Consider the following 24,123-nt stretch of genomic DNA (forward strand, 5'->3'; position numbering starts at 1 on the left):
TCCTGCTCCGCCGGGTGTGCCAGCCGCCCCCACAGCCTCCCCGGCGTGCCGTCTGGAACAGTCGGCACACAGCAGTGACGGGACACATCTCCCGAGAGCAATCCTGGGCGGCAGGAGGAGGAGGCACAGCCCTGAGGGGGCTGGAAGCCCCACGTCCTGGTGCCGGGTGACCAGCTGAGCGGGCGAAGCTGCTCGTCAATGTGCCCGACAGCAGAAGCCTAGCAAAAGACCCCATAAGGAAGCCTCTGTCCCGCTTGCCAAGGAAGAGACCATCCCACGCCCAGCGTGGTGTGAGCCTCGGAGAGGCTCACGTGGTCCAGGCTTTCTCAGGAAGCAGAGAATCATGAATGAGCTGAGGATGAGCTGAGGGAACGGAGCTTTTGCCCATCCCCAGATCCTGTCTAATTAGAACGTGGCTTTATTTGTTCCCACAGGTGAGACTGGGGAGGAGGGTTAGAAGGGGGATGATTGGACCTGATGTTACCCCACCCCCAACCGCATCTGCCAGCCTCACACCCTGACACCCAGCACTTCCGCTCACCCAGAGCCAAGATGCCAAGATGCAGAAGTGAGATCTCACAGGGGCTGTGTGGGAGCGGAAGATGGCAGGGGTTGGGGGAAGCTGCCTTGGGGGTGGGAGCCAAGGAAGAACATTCTCCCCTCTCCAGGGAACACCCCTCACTACTCCAGCCCGCATGGGTGTGGGGAGGACATGGTCCATAGAACCCAAGGATGGGCAGCAAGGCTCCACGCTGGGTCACGGCCACTGACCAGTGGATGGCCTCCCAAGCCCACGGACTCGAGTGGTCCTTCCCCATTCCTGACCCCAGATGGTTTCCTCTTTCTTCCCTCAGGTCCAGAGGCCCAGATTTCTCACCCAGATTCACCCTATTCTTTAATCAGGACTGGAATATCTCTGCTTTCTATAGAGGGCCCTCAACCTCTCTGCCCTCACCGACACACCCGCTAATCAAGAAGTAAGAGCACCCAGGGCTTGCTGAGAACCTAGTTGGGGCAGCACACCTCTTATCTCAGATAATCCTCACAATGGCTATTGTCACCATTCACTGATGAGGTGATCAGTGGAAGCAGGAGGCTGAGATAGTTAATCAAGCTTTCACAGTCGGAAAGGACTGAAGCCCAGATGTGAACTCGAGGGACCTGGGCAAGAAGGCTGTCTCTTAGTTGTGGTTCCACCCTCCCTGCCCAGCCTAGCTTAAACCCCAGACTCTCTCCCAAGGCCCCCATCTCCGAGCCCTCAGTCCTGCACTCCAGAACTTCTGGGGTCTATATCACTTTGTCGGCACTTCCCACATGCTGGAACACAGGCCCTGGGCTGAACCCAGCTGAGCTGGTTACACACCGGCACTGAAATATCACTCAGTCATTAATAGGCACTCCTGGGTGGTAATCAAGAAAAACACTCTGCTCTTTTCATCCTCCACAAAAAAATATACAACCTGTATATTTCCTAAGAAACTGTGATGTCAGCCTAAATACCATGGGGTGTTTTAACAGTATGGTGTAGAGAAGGGTTTACTGCTCTGAATGCTCACCTCCCTCATTGCCAAGCCCCGCGGAGTTACTTCCACAGACTCAGCCCCCCTCTCTGGCTGTCTGCAGAAGGTCCTTCCCTTCTACCCACGCACTCAGCAACTGTTGCTCCGTTTCTTTTCTTTCCAACCCAGATTCCACTCCACTGCCAGAGTTTATTCCCCACAGGGCTGGGAAGCCAGCACTTCTCAGGCGCTGCTGGAGGTGAGGAATGTGCGTCAAAGACTTATCATTCTGCAACCCCCTGGACCAAGAATTCCATCCCTGTGCATAGCAACTAGTTAATGCTAGGAAATCCTTGTGTTCACAGACCACCTAAAAAGATGTCTATCATAGCACTGTTAGTAATAATGAGAAAGCGAGAACAACTTAAAAACATCCAAAACGAGGGATTGTTAGGAGTGAATTATAGTATTCACCCATTCATGGAATACCATGCAGCCATTAAAAATAATGATTTAGAATATTAGTGAATGCTATTAACTGGAAAAAAAACAGGTTATAAATTTGACCAAAATACAATACCATTTTCATCAATATATAGTCTTTAATACATTCATGCACAAAAGAAGAATAGAAACGGAATTCACCAAAATGTTAACAGAGGTGTCTCTAAGGCTGTCCTACGCAGTGATTAAGTTCAAGTCCATCTAGGTTCACTTTTGGCTCCATTGCTTATAAGCAAATTGTTTAACCACTTTGTGCCTCTGTTTCCTTCATCCTCAAAATGGGAGTATATTTCCAAAACATACAAAAAGCTTATATAGCTCACTATATATACATACACACACACACAAAAACACACATACATATATATGATGATTTAGTTGCTAAGTCACATCTGACTCTCACAACTCCATGGACTATAGCCAGCCAGGCTCCTCTGTCCATGCAATTCTCCAGGCAAGAACTCTGGAGTGGGTTGCCATTTCCTTTTCCAGGTTATCTTCCCAACCCAGGAACCGAACCTGGATCTCCTGCACTACAGGCAGCTTCTTTACCGACTGAGCTACAATGGAAGCCTATATATAGACAAAGAATTCAATCAAAAAACGGGCAGAAGACCTAAATAGACATTTCTCCAAAGAAGACATGCAGGCATATGAAGTCAATAGGCACATGAAAGATGCTCAACATTGCTAATTATTGAAGAAATGCAAATCAGAACTACAATGAGGTATCACCTCGTTCCAGTCAAAATAGTCATCATCAAAAAGTCCACTTGTGCATGCTAAATCACTACAGTCATGTCTGATTCCTTGCAATCCTATGGACTTGTAGCCCACCAGGCTCCTCTGTCCATGGGATCCTCCAGGCAAGAATACTGAAGTGGGTTGCCATGCCCTCCTCCAGGGGATCTTCCCAACCCAGGGATCGAACCCACATCTCCTTCGGCTCCTGCATTGCAGGTGGATTCTTTACCACTAGTGCCACCTGGGAAGCCCCATTAAAAAAAGTCTACAAATCACAAATGCTGGAGAGTGTGTGTAGAGAAGGGAACCCTCTTGCACTAGTGATGGGAAGGTAAATTGGAATAGTCACTATGGAAAACAGTATGGAGTTTTCCTTAAAAACACCAAAAATAGTGTTACCATATGATCCAGCAATCCCACTCCTGGGCATATATCCAGAAAAGATGAAAACTCTAATTTGAAAAGATACATGCCCCCCAGTGTTCATAGCAGCACTATTTGCAGTAGCCAAGACATAGAAGCAACCTAAATATCCATCAACAGATGAACGGATAATAAATATGTGGTATATATCTAAAATGAAATATTACTTAGCCAGATAAAAAGAATGAGATAATGCCATTTGCAGCAGCATGGATTAACCTAGAGATTATCATGTTAAGTGAAGTAGGACAGAGAAAGGCAAATATCATATGATGTCACTTATATTCAGAATCTGAAAAAAAATGATACACATGAACTTAATTAAAAAACAGAAATAGACTTATTGACACAGAAAACAAACAAATGGTTACCAAAGGGGAAAGAGGAGGAGACATAAATTTGCAATTTGGGATTAACCGATGAACACACTACTATGTATGTAAAATAGATGAAAAACAAAGACCTACTATATAGCACAGGAAACTATATTCAATATTTTGTAATAACCTGTAATGGAAAAGGATCCAAAAAGCACTTGGATCTCTCAGCAGGGACCCAGCAGGAGACCATGGTAGATGGAAGGGACACCCAGACCAGGATCATGGCCCAAGCAACAACTGTATCATTGTTCACAAGTTCACAAATACCGGATGTGGCTCCAAAAAGTATAGTTTCCAAATTACAAAGGTTATCACAAACACCTATTTGAGAATCAAAATAACCAAGCATGGGGCAAATATACAATTCTATGCATTCCCCCAAAGGTTCGGGCTGCTTGGTTGAAAGAGAGTATGGCTGGCAGTGGTCCCGGGAAACTCGGGCCACAGTGAGGCTGTGAATTTGAGGGTCTACCCCCAGTTTTGTGAATGAGACACTGCGCCATTAGGACCCATCGGCTCCTAAAGCACCCTCATTCTGTTTGAAAGCCTGGTGAATTCCTTCTCACCCATGAAGTCACAGCTTGAACATCATCACCTCCTCTATGAACCCTCCTGGTTCCCTCTTCCTCAATGCTTCCTTGGGCCTAGGGCCCAAGAACATTCTATCCCCCTCCCTAGAACATTCTATCTCTTTGTACTGTGGTTATTTACTGGCCTGACTCTCCTCCCTCTAGACTCTAAGCTCCTAGAGAAAATCCCTTACATATTTACCCTGAGTCCAGGATCTGGTGCAGAGAAAGTTCCCAATAAGTTGCCACTGCCCACTGGATCCCTGAATGACACGAGGAGATGAGCTCGCATCCTGTCCCCAGGGATCTGGCTCTGCCTGTAGTTACAGTGTGACCACAACCAGGTGGCTCAGCTTCCCTGAGCTTCTGTTCTCCTCTCTGTAATACGGAGGAGGGTAGATAAGGTCCTTTATGGCCCCCAAATTATCTGAGACTCTTCACTGGGGCCTTACTCAAAGCAGTTCTCTTCTTCCCACTCTTTCCGGAGATGATTTTCTGCAATGCTAGGAGGCAGCAGATGGGGTGGGTGGGAAGCTGCTGTGAAGTTCAGAGGAGGAGAGGGCTGCGGGGCTGGCCCTGCCCTCCCCACCTGGAAGCCCTCAAGGCTGTGAGTCCTGGGGCCCAAGATCACCTCCACAGGGTTTCAAAGAACCACGACTCCCATGCTGCAGCCACAGCAAATAGAGCTAGGGGACCCTGAGTAACACTTGAGCTGGGTTAAAGGGGAAGGTCAGGGAGAGGGAAGGGGGTTGGGAAGAGCAGTGGTCCCCACAGGTTTCTGCTGTGGTCAAGGTCATGAGCCTATACCCAGCGGTCTAGATGAGCCTGTCGGATTCTAAAGGGGATTCAGGCACTTCATGGCTCCAAAGTCCTTTCTGAGCTCAAGAGGCCAGAATCTTGAGTCTGTGCATCTCAGAGTCAGAACAAGCCTAGACACGGAGGAAGACGCAGGGGGAGAAACAGCTTTGTAACAATAGCAGCAACCAGACTTGCCTCGTTGACTGAGCAATTTATTCTATGTTCTGCACTGCACTGGAGAAGGAAATGGCAACCCACTCCGGTATTCTTGCCTGGAGAATTCCATGGACCAGAGGAGCCTGGCTACTTACAGTCCATGGGGTTGAAAAGAGTTGGACACTCACTCACTGCCCTAAGTCCTTTAATGTTCATTCCCCCAATTAACTAGCTCAACCACTTCCTGAAGTGGGAATTCACATTATCCCCATTTTATAGAAAAGGAAATAGAGGTACAGAGCTTAAGGTGTTCATGCTTAATTGGTAGAGAGGCAGAGCCAGGTTTGACCACAGAGAGTGGAAGTCCAGAGATTGACCTTGTGATGGGAAGACTGGCATGGGCAGAATAGAAGGTCAGGGGAGGGGCATGAAATGGGGAAGAGGTATCCGCTGCAGAAGGGAGGGGCCAAAAGTCAATCTCCTCCTGCTGCTGTAGAGGAGGGCTAGCCCTGGGCCATCCGTCTCTGTTGGGTTGTGAAGGGAAACCCTCTTCTAGTTCTGAAAAGGGGCTTCCCAGGTGGCTCAGTGGTAAAGAATCCACCTGCCAAGCAGAAGATGCAGGTTCGATCCCTGGGTCTGGAAAACCCCATAGAGGAGGAAATGGCAGGCTATAGTCCATGGGGTCTCAACCCACTCCAGTATTCTTGCCTGGGAAATACCAATGGACAGAGGAGCCCAGTGGGCTACAGTCCATGGGGTCGCTAAAGAGTCATACACAAGTTAGCGGCTAAACAACAACAGTCCTGAAAAAACCCAAGAGGCCAACTAGTGCCCCCCTCAAGGAGAGGAACTGAGCTCTGGCCCAAGTCCTATGACTGCTGAGGGCAGAGCCAGAGTGAGGACTCGGTACACAGCCCTGTATGCTTTCTGATCCAGAGAGTTGTATGTTAACATTAAAGATTTAACTACTGCATGATTCCATGAGAATCTGGGAGTAGGTTAGGACCTCGGGTTTATTGGCAGAGCTCTCATGATGGCGGTGTTTCGCATCAGTCACCCAGGCTGCTTGCATTTTCTCCTCCACCATGTGGTTCTCCGGCTGGTCTGGAATCCACTGCAGGTCAGCATGACCTCCATATGCCCCTAAAACATTAATCACGATCCCTTTTTGCCCCATCCCTTCTTCAAAGGTGCCCTGGGCACTGTGCCCCACACTATCTTCCCAAGACCAGGTGAGCATTTGGAGCTGTGTGATAATTATTGTGAAGCCCGGCATGGGCTGAAAATTACAACCCCGTTACCTGATGAAATGGGCTTTCCCGATGGCTCAGCAAGTTAAGAATCTGCCTGCAATGCAGGAGACACAGGAGATGTGGGCTTGATCCCTGGGTCAGGGAGATCACCTAGAGGAGGAAATGGCAACCCACTCCAGTATTCTGGCCTGAAAAATCCCATGGACGGAAAAGCCTGAAGGGCTATAGTCCAAAAGGGTCACAAAGAGTCAGACACGACTGAGCACAGCATGATCTAACCTGATGAAATAACCAGGAGTGGAAACAGTGACCGTGCCAGACAAACCCAGCACCATTCTACCCAGTCCCCAGCTCTGGGCAGCTTTGGGCTCCCAGCACTGCACTTGCTGTGCCATTTGGTATAGGGGGGAGAAAAGCCAGTCCTTGCTCCAGACTGGAAACGGGAGACTGTCTTCCACCCTCTCTGCCGCCTGCCTGCTCCAGCCCACCTGCCCAAGCTGTCGATTCTCCTTGCGGGCTCTCTTTCCTCCAACAACCAGCCCCTCAGTCTTGAAGCACAACACAAAACCAGTTGCAGTCATGTTTATTATTATTCCACCAAAGACTAAATGCTCCTTAGAAGTAGGCTTGTCCCTAATGAACCCATCCCAGCTGGGAGCAAGGGGTCCCTTCTGAAAGCAGGGGTCCTGTCAGCTGTCAGCGAGGCCTGGGTCTGAAACCCTGATGCGCTGTTGGGCCTGGGCTCTACGAGCCCCAGGGTGTGTGCAGCCCCCAGGCCAGCTGGAACTCAGATCCTGGCTTCACAGGCTTGTCTCACTGCCAAGCTGGCAGGCTCTCCTAATGCGATGTGGGCTCGGTACTGATTTAAGCCATGTGATCAACTCGGTGCTTTGCAAGGTGGGAGGATTTGTGGGTTGGCACCGGGATGGGGACAATTGCTTGGCCAGAAGGCAGGAAATGACATCATATTGGCAGTGAGAAAGCTATGTCTGCTCTAAACAGGTCATACCCGCGCTTCCCTACTGGTGACAGCCCTCAGCCCACGCTCCTTCAAGACCCAGCACCACGTTGCTCCAACTCTACTCCATCATGTCCTGCCTTGTCCACCTCTGTCACCACCCTCGATCTTTCAGTGCTGCCCCCATCTCAGCTCCAGCCGCAGGGATGCACCCCGAGCCTCCCTGGGGCCAGCAAGGCATGGGAAGGTAGCCCCGTGTTCTCAGCCTGTGTAACTCTGCAGTGTGTTTATCAACTGCATTTGGGCACTGTGCCCCATGAGTGTGACACCGAAAATGACATCAAGGTTGGCAGGTGGAGGGGTGGACAGACGCCTGGAGCCAGTTGAGGGAGCTGAGAGACGCTTAGCTAGCAGAGTAAAGCCAGAGCTGGCAGAGGAAGCCAGAGGCACAGGGGACCTCTGATAAGATGAGCAGGCAGCCCAGAGGACAAGTGACTTGCCCAAGCTGCGCCGTTACTGAGGGCAAGCCTAGCAGCCCGCTCTCTGCCCGCCACTAGAGCTCTTTGCCCCCATCTCTGCTGCTGGTCTTTGTGAGTACACGTGTTTGCACACATGAGCCCGTGTCCCAGTGATCTTCACTCAGGCCACTAAGTCCCAGGACAAGTGTGCAGGCACAAGTGAAAGTGCTACCCTCAGAGAAACCCAAGCTGAGCTGGAGAGACCAGATTAAAACATATTAAGGATTTAGAGTCCAAAGAGGAAAATAGCAGTCTCTGAGATATGCTGTTTCTCAGCCATGTATCCAAGGGCTTCACCCCAGCCCCAGTAGCCACAGTGTTTCCTTCTGCTATTTGGCCAGGATGTATCTGAATCTCTGGGAACAGGTAAAAATTCCTTCCTCTCTCCCTATAAGATTCCTTGCTGTTACTGTTTAGTCCCTAAGTTGTGTCTGACTCTTTCGCAACCCTTTGGACTGTAGCCCACCAGGCTCCTCTGTCCATGGGATTTCCCAGGCAAGACTAGTAGAGCAGGTTGCCATTTCTTCTCCAGGGGAATCTTTCAGACCCAGGGATCAAACCCAGATCTCCTGCTTGGCAGGCAGAGTTCTTTCCCATTGAGCCACCTGGGAAGCCCATAGGATTCCCTACACATCCCCTAACTGCTGATGGACTGCCGGGACTCCACTGAGAATCATTACACTACAGTGGAAGGTACAGACTTCAATTTCTCTAGAGTTTGCAGGGAGAGAAAAACCCAAGGCCAAGGAACAGGTAATCCTTTCCGGAGAGGCTGGGGCTTTAGATGCAACGGTGTTTAGGTGACCTGGAGAAAACTGAAGGAGAAGGTAGAAGAGCGATGAGGGGGCAGAGGTGTGGGCCCTAACATTTCCTCTGATCCTGGTATATGTTTCAGTGGGAGATTCAGAATTTTCTGTCTAACCAACTTGAGACAGCAGTCTGGGAGCACAGAGAACCTCCCACCATCCCAGGCAGGCAGGCGTGGGGGCTCCAAGGAGAGCAGTCCTATTGGGTCCTTGTTGGGGTGGATGGGGTGCAGACTGAACTCTAAAGACTGCTGTACATTGTCTGGCTTCCGTCCCAGACTATGGGAGCAGGTGGGGAGAGGATGTCTCATCCTGTCCCTCAGGCTTCATCCCAATTTCGTGTGGGTCCCTTGAAACCTCCTCATGATTTATTAGTGCCGGAGAGAACAGCTTTCAGAGCACTGCCTGCCAGACACTAGAGCCAACACAGTCTGAGCAAGCAGGTTGAGAAAGGGGAGCTGCTAGCCTGAGACCAAGAAACAGAGGAGGGGGCTATTCAAGGTCATGGATGCTCAGCTCCACCTTCTTTGCAGATAATAGAACTTCCCTCCTCAGGGTGCTGTGAATTTTAAATAAGATTCTAATTGTAAGGTGTGAGCCCATGAAGACACAGGCTACCGCAGGATTTTGTCAATATACAGTAGGTAACATTGTTGGGATCTGAACCTAGAACTCTGTGACTTGAGACTGGCGTTCTGGACCACTGTGCCCTCCATCCTCTATGTGGGTATTTGCACTATGGCAATCTCTGTCCTCCGTTGGACTGTGAGCACCTTGTAGGCAAAGACTGTGTCTTTACTTTGACCTGGAGAATCTAACAGTAGCTCAGAGGGCATCGCTGATGGAAGCTGTTAGTTTTTAATGATGATGCTTTGGTTCAAAGCCTGGAAGACTGTACTTAGATCCTGGCCAAGGGCTTTCATCAGTTGTAAATGTCAATGTCTCCTCTGGGTTCTGGGTGTCAAGAGGGTGAGCCATTACAAACAGGATGAAAGAAATCCTCCAGGAAGTGAGTCAGGTGTCCAAGGCAATGAGGCAGGGATACAAAAAGGCAGATGGCAGGAGGGAAAATTCGCCAAATTTCTGGAGCGATTTGATAGTCAAGACTGTGTTTCCAGGGATAATCAACACAGATATGCTGAAAAAGTGGCTGCCGGCTTTCCCCAGGCCCCAGAAAGCGCCAGGACCCCTGACACCCATTCCAGGAAGGAAATGAGCATAGAGATGGCTGCTAACTCCCTGTTCAGGCTGCATGTATGACTGAGATGCTTAATTAGGAGGTGTGATGTCTGCCTGGATCATTTTGTTGAGATGTGGTGGAGAGCCAGCCAAGACTGGGACACCCACACCTGCTGACTCACGTGGGGGATGAGTCAGGAGAATCTCTGAGGTTTCCCCAGCAATCTTGAAGTCCTGGGCAAGGACTGAGGACTTGGGGTTGAGAGAGACTATTCATAACTTTTTCCAAGTAAATAAAAGCCCTTTGACAGCAAAGTCAATATGGCATAGTGTCACTGTTAAAAACAGTTAATGAGAATTTAAGGTGCATTAAAAGAAGCAGGATATCAAGGGACTCTGAATAGCCAAAACAATCTTTAACAAGAACAAAGTTGGAGGTCTACCACATCCTGATTTAAAGCTTCTACAAAATTACAGTAATCAAAATGATGTGATACTGACATAAGGATAGGCATTTAGACCAACAGAACAGAGAGCCCAGAAATAAACCTTTGTATGTATGGTCACATGATTTTCAACAAGGGTGCTAAGACCATTCAATGGGGAAAGCACAGTATTTTCCACAAATGGTGCTGAGAAAACTGAATATCCATGTGCAAAAGAATGAAACTGGACCCTTACATTTCATCATATACAAAAGTTAATTCAAAATGAATCAACAACAAAATGTAAAAGCTAAAGATACAGCATTCTTTGAAGAAAACATGGGACAAAAGCTTCATGACATAGGGTTTGGCAATGACTTGGATATGACACAAAAGCATAACAACAAAAGGAAAACTAGATAAATTAGACTTCATAAAACTGAAATAGTTTGTGCACCAGCAGACACAAACAGTACAAAAGGCAGCCCGCCCATGGAATGGAGAAAATATTTGTAAATCAATTCTGATTAGAGGTTTATATTCAGAAACATATTCTGGGTAGACTCTTACAACTCCACAACAAACAACCTGATTTTAAAATAAGCAAAGCACTGTTATTTAACATAGTTTTGGAAGCCCATGGCCATCAAAGAAGAAAAAAAAAAAAATAAAAGGAATTCAGGTTGGAAAAGAAGTAGTAAAATTCTCACTGTTTGTAGATGACATCATACTATACATAGAAAAATCCTAAAGATACCAACAGAAAACTCCTAGAGCTAATCAATGAATTTAGTAAAGTCAAAGGATGCAAAATTCGTACACAGAAATCCCTTGTATCCCTATATAATAACAATGAAAACTCAAAGAGAAATTAAGGAAACAATCCCATTCACCGTTGCAACAAAATGAATAAAAATACCTAGGAATAAGCTTACTTAAGGAGACGAAAGACCTGTATGCAGAAGACTAGAAGACAATGATCAAAGAAATAAAAAACAACACAAATAGATGAAGAGATATAACATGTTCTTGGATTGCTGCTGCTGCTGCTGCTAAGTCGCTTCAGTCATGTCCAACTCTGTGTGACCCCATAGATGCCAGCCCACCAGGCTCCTCTGTCCCTGGGATTCTCCAGGCAAGAATACTGGAGTGGGTTGCCATTTCCTTCTCCAATGCATGCATGCATGCTAAGTTGCTTCAGTCCCATCTAACTCTGTGCAACCCCATAGACGGCAGCCCACCAGGCTCCTCTGTCCACAGGATTCTCCAGGCAAGAATACTAGAGTGGGTTGCCATTTCCTTCTCCAGTTCTTAGATTGAAAGAATCAATATTGTAAAAATGACTATACTACCAAAGTAATCTACAGATTCAATGCAATCCCTATCAAATTACCAATGGCATTTTTCATAGAACTAGAACAAAAAATTTTACAATTTGTATGGAAACACAAAAGACCCTGAATAGCCAAAGCAATCTTGAGAAAGAAAATGAAGCTAGAGCAATCAGCCGTCCTGACTTCAGACTGCAAAGCTACCGTCATCAAGACAGTATGGCATTGGCACAAAAACAGAAATATAGATCAATGGAGCAAGATAGAAAGCCCAGAGATAAACCCACATACCTTATCTTATGGGCACCTTATCTTTGACAAAGGAGGTAAGAATATACAATGGAGAAAAGAAAACTTCTTCAATAAGCCATGCTTAGAAAACTGGACAGCTACATGTAAAAGAATGAAATTAGAACACTTCCTAACACCATACACAAAGATAAACTCAAAATGGATTCAAGACCTAAGTGTAATCCAGAAACTACAAAACTCTTAGAGGAAAATATAGGCAGAATATTCTATGATATAAATCACAAGATCCTTTATGACCCATCTCCTAGAGTAAAGAAAATAAAAACAAAAATAAACAAGTGGGACCTAATTAAACTTAAAAGCTTTTGCACAGCAAAGGAAACTATAAACAAAGTGAAAAGACAACACTCAGAATGGGAGGAAATGCATGCATGCTAAGTCGCTTCAGTAGTGTCTGACTCTGTGCAACCCCACAGATAGCAGCCCACCAGGCTCTGCCATCCCTGGGATTCTCCAGGCAAGAATACTGGAGTGGGTTGCCATTTCCTTCTCCAATAATGGCCAATGAAATAACAAAGGATTGATTTCCAAAATATACAAGTGGCTCATGCAACTCAATACCAGTAATACAAACAACCCAATCAAAAAGTGGGCAGAAGACCTAAACAGACATTTCTCCAAAGACATATAGATGGATAATAAACATGAAAAGATGCTCAACGTGCTATTTATTTATTAGAGAAATACAAATCAAAACTACAATGAGATATCACCTCACAACAGTCAGAATGAGCATTATCCAAAAAAAAAAAAAAAAATCTACAAACAATAAATGCTGGAGAGAGTGTGGAGAAAAGGGAATCCTCTTGCACTGTTGCTGGAAATGTAAATGGATACAGCCACTATGGAAGACAGGTATGGAGGTTCCTTAACAAACTATGAATAAAACTACTGTATTATTCAACAATCCCTCTGTGGGTTATATACCCTGAGAAAACCATAAGTGAAAAAGACACGTGTACCCCAATGTTCATTGTAGCACTATTTAAGATAGCTAAGACATGGAAGCAACCTAGATGTCCAATGGCAGATGAACGGATGAAGAAGTTGTGGTACACATATACAACAGAATAGTACTCAGTCATAAAAAGTAATGAATGTGAGTCACCTGAAAGGTGGATGAACCTAGAGCCTGTTACAAGACAGAGTGAAGTAAGTCAGAAAGAGAAAAACAAGTATCATGTATTAATGAATATACCTGAAATCTAGGGAAATGGTACTGATGAACCTATTTGCAGGGCAGGAATGGAGATGCAGACATAGAGAGTGGACTTGTGGACCCAGCAGGGAAAGGAGAGGGTGGGACAAATTGAGGGAGTAGCATTGAAACATGTATATTACCATATGTAAAATAGATAGCCATCGTTGTTGTATAACCCAAGAAGCTCGGCCAGGGACTTTGTGACAATCTAGAGGAGTGGGTTGGGGGGTAGGAGAGAGGGGATGTATGTATACTTATGGCGGATTCACAATGTTGTATGACAGAAACAAGTATGACATTGTAAAGCAATTATCCTCCAATTAAAAATAAATTTAAAATCACTTTTAAAAAATGGACAAAAGGGGTTTGAGAGAGGGGAACAAAGATGGGTGCATGGGTTATACACGGGAAATGTCCCCTTTCCTCTCTCCTCCTCTTTTATACCCTTCATCCCATGTTTTTAAATATTTTTACCTGAAAACTTGCATGAATAAGGAAATAATTATCTTCCCCATTTTGATGATTAAAGACCTCCAAACACCAAATTAATATAATTCCAGGTGAAAATAGAAGAAACTTAACCTTTTGTTTACCAGTGCAGTCCCTTGACTATTTGAGGATCATGTTTTTCATTCCTTCTCCCAGAATCTAGCCTGGAAAAACTAAAAAACCCAATGCCCTCCAATCCATGTAAGAACAGAGGGCCCAGTCAGGCACCTAACTCAGAAACTTTAAGGAAACACTACCTGGGATAGTTCTCATGGAAAGTTGAGGAATCACTGAGTTACATTCATTCTTTCTCAACAGTGGTTTTCAGAAGCTCTTCTCCTAACAGCAGAACACTGGTTTTTCATGTGACCAGAGCAGAAGTTGGATTATGAGCTAAAAGGAGGGGAAAGGCCAAGAAAGGGGTAACTTAGAACAAAAAAGAGAGATGGCAAGCTTGACAATTTGCTAAGGATTGATCCTGATAATGACACTGGATCAAGAATTAAGAGTGCTTTAGGTCTATGGGAGAATTGGGGAAATTCACCTCAATCAAAAAGACAGACACAAGGACCATGAGGTAGACAATTTACACACACACACACACACACACAATTCAAATGACCAATAAAACATATGAAAATATTCAACCCCACCATTAACCAAAGAGAGAACATTGAAAAGCCCTTTTTCCTATCCAATTGGGAAACGAATCACTACTTCCAGCTGTTGTACGGACAAGTTGACTGGGTGCTCTTCACAGCTGGTGGGACTGTGCACTGATGGGTCCTTTGTAGGACACTTCGGGAATGCCCATCAAAAGTCTTCACCATATGTACTCTATTTGACCTAGAAATTCCACCTAGGAAATGATCTTAGGGAAAGAATAATTTATCTGTGGCAAGACTTAGATATACTCTTTATAACAGTATTCTTCATAATAACAAAAAATCTAGAGGGGAAAGACAATATAAATATCCAACTATAAAGTATTCAATGAATAAATGATGGTATGTATCTCCCTACACCAAAATGCTACACAGCCATTATAAGTAGGGGGGTTGAGTGACATTTAATGGCTTAGAAATAAACATGCTCTAAAACAGGGAGTGTTGTACCAGCACATCCTCTCAAACTATATACACTGAAAAGACCAGAAATAAGTGCTCAAAAATGTCACCAGTGATATTTATAGGAATTATAGGTATTCTTTTTTTTGTATGTCTGTATTTTCTAAATTTTCTGCAATGATCAAATTTTTATTTTGTAATAAAAGATGGATAACATATCTTTTTTAAAAAAAGAATCAAAGTTGCAAGTTATTATGATGAGAGCTACACAGGAAGAGGGCAAGATTTCAAGCTGCAAGATCATCATTAGAATAACAGATATGTTTACGTGCCCAGCTGAGTTGCAAGAGCTGGTGGCACTTGGAAACCACTGGGGACATGCTGGAGGGAGGAGTGTGTTAGCCTTCTGAGGTTCTACTGAGTGACCGTGGGAAAGTCACTTCTCTTTCCTTGGCCACCAAGTTCCTTTTCCCTCTGGTGGCCCTTGACTCTATGTAGGCAGGATACTATGATGATGGTACCCACATGTAAGGTCTCCTTTTTTGGAAAGGAGGACATATATATATCAATGACAGGGTTGGGGGGAGGTCAGGATTTTAGGAGACAAAGGGATGATAAAATAGGACAGAGAATACAGATGTGTTTTTACACGCTTTGTTTCCCTGCCTCTCATTGTTCCTGCAGAGCTAAAATGACTGAATTAACTCTTTGGGCCAGAAATGCATTTGACATAAGTTGCTTCACTCCTCATAAAACCAGAAGGACTTGGGGAACTCTGGAAGCGGCAGGCTGTGATCCAGATCCATCATGCCCTGGCTGGAATTCACCTTCCCCAAGTGTCGGAAGAAAAACTATGGAATAGGAAGCCAGGGAGAGCTGCTTTTGAACTCAGAGGGAACTTCCCATAGGTAGGAGTTGATCGTAACTCGGTAAAGAATCTGCCTGCAATGCAGGAGACCTGGGTTTGATTCCTGGGTCAGGAAGATCCCCTAGAGGAGGAAATGGCAACCCACTCCAGTATTCTTGCCTGGAAAATCCCATGGACAGAGGAGCCTAGTGGGCTACAGTCCATAGGGTTGCAAGAGTCAGATACGTCTTAGCGACTAAACAAACCACCAAGACCAAGAAAACACAGGGTATGCTCAGGTCTGTGCCTATTCCTCCACCATGCCTTCAGGGCCTCCTGCATCTTCCGCTTCTGTGAGCCCCCAGAACTTGCTCTCGAAAAGGTCACAAGGAAGTGCTGGGGCCTCACCTGTGCCCCAGTCAACAGGAAGACCCTGGAGAGGTGGCAAGGAGCGATGGGGCCACCCAGAACAAGGCAGAAGCCTGGGCGAGCCCAGCGCAGGCAGGGAGGGATGGCAGGCAAGTCAGCCTGTGGACACTGACCTCGAGGCATGTCCATGGGGTTGAAACTGGCCAGCAGGTCACGACACCACTGGCGATCACCCTCCACTTTGCTCAGCCAGTTGTTGCAGTTGAAGTAGTAACGGAGGTGAGGCCGCTTCATGTCGGTCACAATCACACGGTCCAGGTACCAGCTGGCGTTCAAGCCTGTGTTGTCATGCTCGATCCTGGGCCAGAGGCAGACACCCACACCATTACTGGTAAGACAGAGACAATGTCCCTTCCATACTGACATACCCCCACGTTTTCTCAGAACAGAGGTTTAACTGTTGTGATTCTGTCATTTCTTTATCTCTGAGGCTTCAGTTTCCTCATCTGAAAAACGGGGATTCCTTGCAAGGTGGACGTGCTTATTGATGAATGTGGATTGCTACATTGCCCATAAGGAAATATTGCCTTCCATGGAAAATTGAGGATCACCAAGGCTTGCAGAAGGACTGGAGCTTTCCCTCTCACCGTGACTCCCAAAACATACCCTTCGCTCAGCTACTCAGTCCTACCACCCAGAGGAGCCCCCATGGCCACATAGACTGGTGTTGCCCCACATGAGCTTCATGTGCAAGCTGGATAGGTAATTTAGATTTTTTAGTATCCACACTGAAAACAAAGGGGAGGTGAAATTAATTTTAATAATATATTTCATTTAATCCATTTATCATTTCAGTGGGTAACCATGTAAACATTTATTAATGAGATATCTTACATTCTTTATCTTGCGCTAGCTTTTCAAAGATCTGAAGTGTTTTTGCACCTGGTTTTGCACCTGGTTTGGGTTATCCATGTTTTAAGTAATCAATACTACGTGGGGCCAGGGGCTACTGTAGAGATCCAGAGTGTTCAAAATCTGGCCCCTATCATCTTCCACTTCCTGTAGTCCGCTCCATCCTTGGCAGTCTAGTTTTCCTCTTTGAGGCTCAGTTTCTTCCCCAGAACTTGATCCTTGGGTGACCTCACTCTGCACCAAGGATTCCATTACAGTCAGGCCTTACACTTGCAGATCTTAACAGGAAAACCACAGCTCAAGACAGCACACACCCCAACAGATGATGTGTGTGTGTGTGTGTGTGTGTGCACGCTCAGTCACTAAATCGTGTCTGACTCTTTGTGACCCCATGGACTATAGCCTGCCAGGTTCCCCTGTCCATGGGACTCTCCAGGCAAGAACATTGGAATGGGTTGCCATGCCCTCCTCCAGGGGATCTACCTGACCCAGGGATCGAACCTGTGTCTCCTGTGTCTCCTACATTGGCAAGTGGGTTCTTTACCACTAGTGCCACCTGGAAAGCCCCTAACACACATGATATACACAGAATTCGTGCCTCTGTCTGGTGCGGAGCCCAGCACACAGTAGGACTTCAGCTTAGTGATTGTCTTTCCCACACGCTGACACACTCTTCCCAGCCTTCCCCTGTAAGAACCACTTTCCTGCTCATAACCCCTTTCCCCTGACACAACCAGTGCCAGAACCTATTATACATCCCTTATTTTCCCAGTAAAAAGAGTTCACGGTCCTGTATTTCCCAGTGGGAAGAAGAAAAACAAGGAGTGATAGGAGCATTTCACTCCTGTCCAGGCCTTCTAGTCTGGGTACAGTCAGACCATAGATGATCTTGACATGCTGACAGATGGGCATGAACTTGATTGGGAATGGGTAGTAGGTAGAGGGGGGGCAAAAGGGAGCAATTGAAGCTCTTGCTCAGCAACCAGGCTGGCAGACTTATCCCTCCCCACACATTCATAAAAATTCCCCTGGAGAACAAAGTCAGGGGAGATCTCTGTCAAAAGGCACCCTGCAATATGACCTGGCATTGCTAACACTCACTGGGTGCTTACTGTGTACCAGTTACTGTTCTAAACACTGACTCTTGAGTCCTCACTAACCCTGATGGTGCCCTAGGAGCTGGGCACCATTATTACAGATGCGGAAACTGAAGCTTGGAGAGGAAATCTCCCTGAAGTTCCACAGCTGGTAAACAGCAGGGCAGAAATTTGAAAACCAAGGCAATCTGGATGCAGAGTCTACTAACCGCTGTGCTAGAATTTCTCAGAGCTTATTTCCCCCAAGTATGTGAAAAATTGTCTCAGGTTGTCTTAACCCAAAGAAGTGAGTCTCTAATGGGCAAGTTTACAAGCACCATGACTCAGGGTGAGAGGGGAAGATGTGGTCACCTTTGGTCACCACTCAGATGACCCCAGGAAAGCAGTCAACACCCAAAAGTGTCAATAATGAAAGCAGTTCCTATTCTACTTGCCTTCATCTCACCCCGCCCTGTCAGAGGCCAAACTCTCACCTGATTTTGTAGATGAGGCCCACGTTGTTGGTTCTTACTCGGAACACATCAACGTTGGCTTTCTCAAAGGCAGATTCACTCCTGCAATGGTGTGACAGTTAACACAGGTCAGCACTTGGCTCAGAGTCCCAGGAGGAGAGCCAAGGGCTGGCATATCTTACTTCCTCCACCGTCCCACTCCAGGAAGTGCTACTGGCAGTCAGTTCCATTCTGAGATTCCTTTCTGACATGGTTTGGAGAGGTGGAAGGCAAGGATGGTTAGTATTCATTCCTTGCTTTCACACCCAGGTTCTCATGGGATCTTCGCTGCATGTCAGTAAGGCAAGGATGGTGAGCAACTTTAGCCCCACTTCACAAACAAGTAAATTGCTAGTTGGTTGTAAAGCTGGGACTAGAAACTGGCTTTCCAAAGTCATGATCCAATCTCTGTGGTTGCTCTGGGTTGGGAGAATGGAGGAGGAAGGAATGTATGATAATGCCATGGTGCTCTTGGATCTGCAGGCCTCCTGGCCCCTCCTCCCCATCTGCCTTGCTCTTGCTGAAACAGTTGCAAAGGCAGCCCCAAGTGGATGCAAACCTTGGGTGGTGGCCCACAGTCCTGCTATTCCAACCAGAAAGGAAACACTTGACCCAAACCAGCAATCAAGGAAGTGGAGGCAATGAGGGAATGCATATTTGGCATCCCACAGACGGTGCAAACAGAAGCAAGTACACCTGAGATGTTTCTCAATGAGGTGCCCAAACAAGTCCAGACTTGGGAGCATCCTAGCATCCATCAGCTTAGACACAGGAACCGAGTCCTCCAGGAGTGGAAGCCGGAATCTCACGTGGACATCTGCTCTGTCTTCTGTATGGGCCAGGACCCCCTCTGCTTGAGTCCAGGCCTGCTCGCAGCTCTCTTCCTGCCCCCAGGGTGAAGGCCTTGCAGGACTGAGAGCTGTGGACCTCCCTCAGTGCCCTTGGCCAGGGCTCTCAGCATCAGCATACAACCCATGGGAAATGAAAAATAAAGAAGACATGCCTTTTTATTGGCCATCACCTGTTTCAAAATAAAAAGGGAGGTGAAGGGCCTTCTTCCCAAGGCAACAAGGCTCTCTCAGTAACCAAAAGCTTTTAAGATTCTAGAGACAAAGAAGCTGTGGTTCTGCACACAGACCCAGTTGGCAAACAGTCTGGTCTGGGGAGAAACTTCTTTCGGTGGGCACGTTGTGAGACACGGGGCCCTCCTAAAGCAGTGCAAAGGTCACAAAATCAGGTGAAAATGTACACTGAGGTCACCTTGTCAGGGAGAAGAGCCCAAGGGGTTTACTCTGGGCACGGGGCCGGAGGAGGAGAGAGAGGTGGGAACTCTGGGTTGTGCTGGAGTGAAATGGTTTGTCCCCAGGCTGGCGGCTTGAACCTGTTGGAATCTCACCTCCAAGGGTGAATAGTAACACCACCCGCATTCTGTGAATATTGATTCTGGGCATCAGGACTGTGTGAATGAAAAACAAGGAAATAAGAGGTATTTTCTGTTTCAGTATATGAGACAAAGAAATTGATTTTTTGACTAGACAGGAGTCTCTACATCATATAAATATCCCATGAAACAGTCACCCTGGGAAGCTATATGATGGAATACTAGGCAGCCATCAAAAATTCTATTGTGAAAAATATTTAATGAAGCAGAAACAGGTTTATGAAATGGGCATAAAAGAAAGAACAGTTTAAAAATAGAATATACAAACAGAACAACCAATACATAAGGAACACCAAGTTAATTTAAAAACAATAGAGGGGGAGGATTTATCCAAAAACATTGCGTAATAAGACTGTTATGAAGTGTTGGTTACTTATTCTTGTCTGTATTTTTTTTCAGTTTCCTGAAGGGAGCACGTCTTGTTTTTGCAATTATGAAAAAAGCACAGTCCCTATTTTAGCTGCCCATGGTAAATTCTTTGGAATGAATTTGAAGATTGCCGAGTGTCATCTGCTAAGGGTACATGGAATTTGGGGAACAACCAGTGCCGATTAGCAGGGGAAGAGGAGGGTGATTTGGAAAGAAAGCGGCTGGCTTTCCGGGGTGCTTCTCACAGTGTTCTGGCCCCAGCAGCTGCATCCAGCACAGAGAGCTCTGCGTCTTCAGAAAGGGCCTGTGCATACAACCAGGTGGAAGGTGGATTCGTACTTTCCAGAGTGTTTGTACTTTTCCTTGCTGCTTTACAGTCACTCAAAAGACAAAATTTAAAAATGGAGATAGAAGAAGGGAAACAAGGAGAGAAAGATCTGCTGGGGTAGGCAGAGGGCACCCTCCTCGCTGTCCCTGGACCACACTGGAGCATCTAGGGCATGGCAGGATGTGACGCAATCACCCACAGTGTTTACAGAACGGAGACCAGCATCCTGGCAGACAAGAGTGAGGCCTTCTGGGGAATTCCCTGGCTGTTCAGCAGTTGTGACTCTGCACTTACACTGCAAGGGGGGCCTGGATTTCAATCCCTGGTTGGGGAACTAAGATTTTGCAAATCACACAGTGCAACCAAGAATAAAAAAAAAAAAAAAGAGCAAGGCCTTCTGTATTGCTGGAGTCTGTTCAGAGGAGGGGGAACAGAGGATTGTAGAGACTGGGCTACATGGACACCCTCCTCTCAGGGAGGGGCCGGGACAATCCCAGATGAGCCCCAACCCCAACCCACTCGGAATCAGACTCCAAATCCCCTGCTTCCAATAAGTCAGAAATCTGACTGAAGGTGGAGGGGAGACAGCAAAGGGCAGAGGGTCCCTGGTCAAAGGAAACATCAGAAACAATAGAGACCTCTTCACATTTCCTTGTGGGAGATGACATGTTTTTCACGATTGCTGGTCGATCCTCAGATAAAGCCCAACACAGCCCCCTACCTGCGCCTGCTGTTCTGCAGGGAACCCACCCTTTCCAGCCGCGCACAGGGCATTTTAGCTAACTGCTGGGCAGGCTAAGATGCCAGGATTCTCCCACACTCTTGGGTGGTGAATTCTCAACAAGAGAACCGTGTTCCAGAAGATACATGAGATTTCCATCCTTTTGCCGTAGCCTGAACATGGGACCCCGTGCTGGGGGTGGTCCTGGGTGATGGAGAAGGGGGCTTCCTCTGGGGCCCAGAGCCACTGTCACTTTCCTGGTGTGGAGGGCGGGGCAGAGGTCAGCTAGCAGGGGAATCGGAGTGAGGGTGTCACACTCTTGGCTGCCTAAGAGAGGGTCTGATGTGTGCCGAGGAATTTAGACCCCAGACCATGAGGGTGAGAACAATCAGCATGTTAACAATAGGCAGCAAGGTTCTTCTTGCTGCAGGAATTACTTTGTACTGGAGATGAAAAAATCCTGATAAACCACAGGAGAGTAGAAGGTAAGGCCTGGGGCAGAGGAGAAAAGCCATAGAAAAGAGCAGAACTGAGGAGAGAGAGAAGAGGATGAAGGAGAAGCAGGTGGGGTGAGGGATGCGGCCAGAGGCTGCAGAGAAAGGGTTCGAGGAGAAATTCCAGGAAGGGTGGTGGCTTAGTTTTAAAACTGGGGGGAGGGTCTATCTAACGTTCTGTTTTAAGTTGTTTATGTTCCCTCCATGTGAACTCTTGTGCCCCAAACTATCAGTGAAGTCTGATGCACCCCAAGATGCCCCGTGAAGTGAAAGTGGCTCAGTCGTGTCCGACTCTTTGCAACCCCGTGGACTATACAGTCCACTGAATTCTCCAGGCCAGAATACTGGAGTGGGTAGCCCTTCCCTTCTCCAGGGGATCTTCCTGACCCAGGAATCGAACTGGGGTCTCCTGCACTGCAGGCGGATTCTTAACCAACTGAGCTATCAGGGAAGCTTTGTACTTTGTCTGTATGCGTGCATGTGCAAATATGTGCACGTATGTGTGTGTGCTTGTGGGTGTAAAACAAGGAAAAAGAGCTCAGTTCCAGGTGACAAGTGGGTGTGGATGTGGGTTTGGGGTGACACAGTGTGGACAGGAGAGGATAGCCCTAGACAGTGAGAGGAAAGAGTTTTGAGACCAGCAGGCATTCTGATCCAGACCCTAGCGATGGTGGAAGGGGAGGGCCGAGTCAGGAGGGACTTAGCTGCATCTAAACCTTGCAGAGCTTGTGACCTCTGCAGCCACCTGCATCTGGGTCACATGGCAACCTGACTTCCTTGGAAAGCAATGCTCCCACCCGGACTTGAGCTCTCCGTCTTGAATCAGAAGGGTTTCAGATGGTGAGGATTGTGTCTTTGCAATTTTCTTTGTAGACAAGTTTTCAGGTCTTGCAAACTCTGAAAGCACCCTTGCAAAGCTGCCAGACTCTAGTCTCCTACTTCCCCGTTTATCCTGCTCACTATGGTCAGATTCATCCTTCTTGGCTGCACAGTACGTCAAATCTCCACTAACTGACTTTCAGGCAAGGCCTTCTCCCGTCTAGTCCTCCCCTGCCTTTCCTGCCTCCTTCCTCCCTGCCCCTCCATGCAGTCCCCACTGGCCTGCAGTTTCCCTTGTGGCTTCCGTACTTCTGCAAGCTGTCCCCCCTCATCTAAAGTACCCTCTTTCTGATCCTTTCTTATCAGAGTCCTTTTCACCCCTTGAGGTCCAGATTACACGTCCTTCCCTGTAAAGTCCTAATCTAGCCACACTGATATCAAATCATTGAGGGGGCTCTCTTTGCAAAGAACTGCAATAGATGCTGGAGGTACAAGGCAGAGCTCCCATTGTCCTCCGGTTCCAGCTAGCATCCCTCTAGGCATCACCTCTCTAGCCTCTCCAAGGACAAACAGCTGATGCTGCAAAACATGCCTGTATCCCAGAAACCACCCACTTCCTGTGAGCTCCTGAAGAACCCTCTGCCCCAGCCAGATTGGGGTCCTGGTCTAATCTCTGCCCCCAATGCCTAGCCTGGAGCAGGACACAGATACAGGAGAGACCCCACCCCTGACCAGCAGACCCACAGAATAATGGGGGGACGTTGATTCCTACGTGCAGGGCTATCCCAGAAAAGCTGGCTGCCTTCCTGCAGTTTCAGCACTGCTTTGAGACCTGCTGGTCCTGCTGGCTTGGTGCTACCCGAGACCCTCTCCCATGATGCGGTCTGTCTTCCCCGTTGAGAAGGAAGGCTGGAACTCAGATTCCCAGGGAGAGGGTGACGAACCTTCACACGGCTATAAAAGCTGACTCCAGGGACCTTCCTGAGAGGGCGTTTTGACAAACGAAAAATGTGAGAGGGGAGAGTCTAAGGATGAAGACGCATGAGAGGAGGAAAGATGGTGAGGAACTGCCACAAAAGGGGGCTGATTCTCTTTGTTTAGAAAAAGACAGGCTGGGGACTCTAGAAGCCAAGCTAGCCCACTCCCCAGGGTCCAGCAGCTTCTCCCTAGAGGGCTGCGTTCCGGGTGGACACATGGCAGAAAGGATGGAATTTTCATGTATTCTCTTTACCGTGCCCACAGCACCGGAGCAAAGGGCTTCCACAAGCGAGCCACTCAGCAGGGTAAGCAGTACTAGGAGGCGGTACCCTGTTCTGCGGAAATGGACAAAACAGCACGTTACGCCTGCCTTGACACAGTCGCATTTACACCCAGGTCAGCCTTCAGGGTGAATGTGCTCTGCTGGACCTGGCCGGTCTGCTAAGTACAGAGTCTATGGATCTCCTGGCCTGTGGGCCCCACCCTTCTGTCGCTTTCCCCACCACACCTGGAGATGTGGCACCCCAAAGCCCAGAGATCACACGTTGGAGCCCCAGGACGACTGCGGGGGGAGACTCCCGGACACCCTCCAGGGCTGCGGGGTCATGTGCTTTTGAGGGAATATCTGCATCAGGACCCTGGGGT

The 24,123-nt window shown here is 47.3% G+C and overlaps 1 protein-coding gene across 2 annotated transcripts in view; it reads right to left on the reverse strand.

Annotated features, from left to right (window-relative positions):
* Nucleotides 1-24,123, reverse strand: part of LOXHD1 (lipoxygenase homology PLAT domains 1) — a 192,001-nt gene that overhangs the window by 158,967 nt on the left and 8,911 nt on the right. For both annotated transcript variants that reach the window (XM_061130885.1, XM_061130884.1), the window contains exons 3-4: nt 18,311-18,391; nt 16,002-16,186 (exon numbers count right to left, since the gene is read on the reverse strand). In XM_061130885.1, the coding sequence (XP_060986868.1) occupies nt 16,002-16,186; nt 18,311-18,391 (266 nt within the window). The remainder of the gene's footprint in view (nt 1-16,001; nt 16,187-18,310; nt 18,392-24,123) is intronic.

Source organism: Dama dama, chromosome 27, assembly GCF_033118175.1.
Source record: "Dama dama isolate Ldn47 chromosome 27, ASM3311817v1, whole genome shotgun sequence".
NCBI lineage: Eukaryota > Metazoa > Chordata > Mammalia > Artiodactyla > Cervidae > Dama > Dama dama.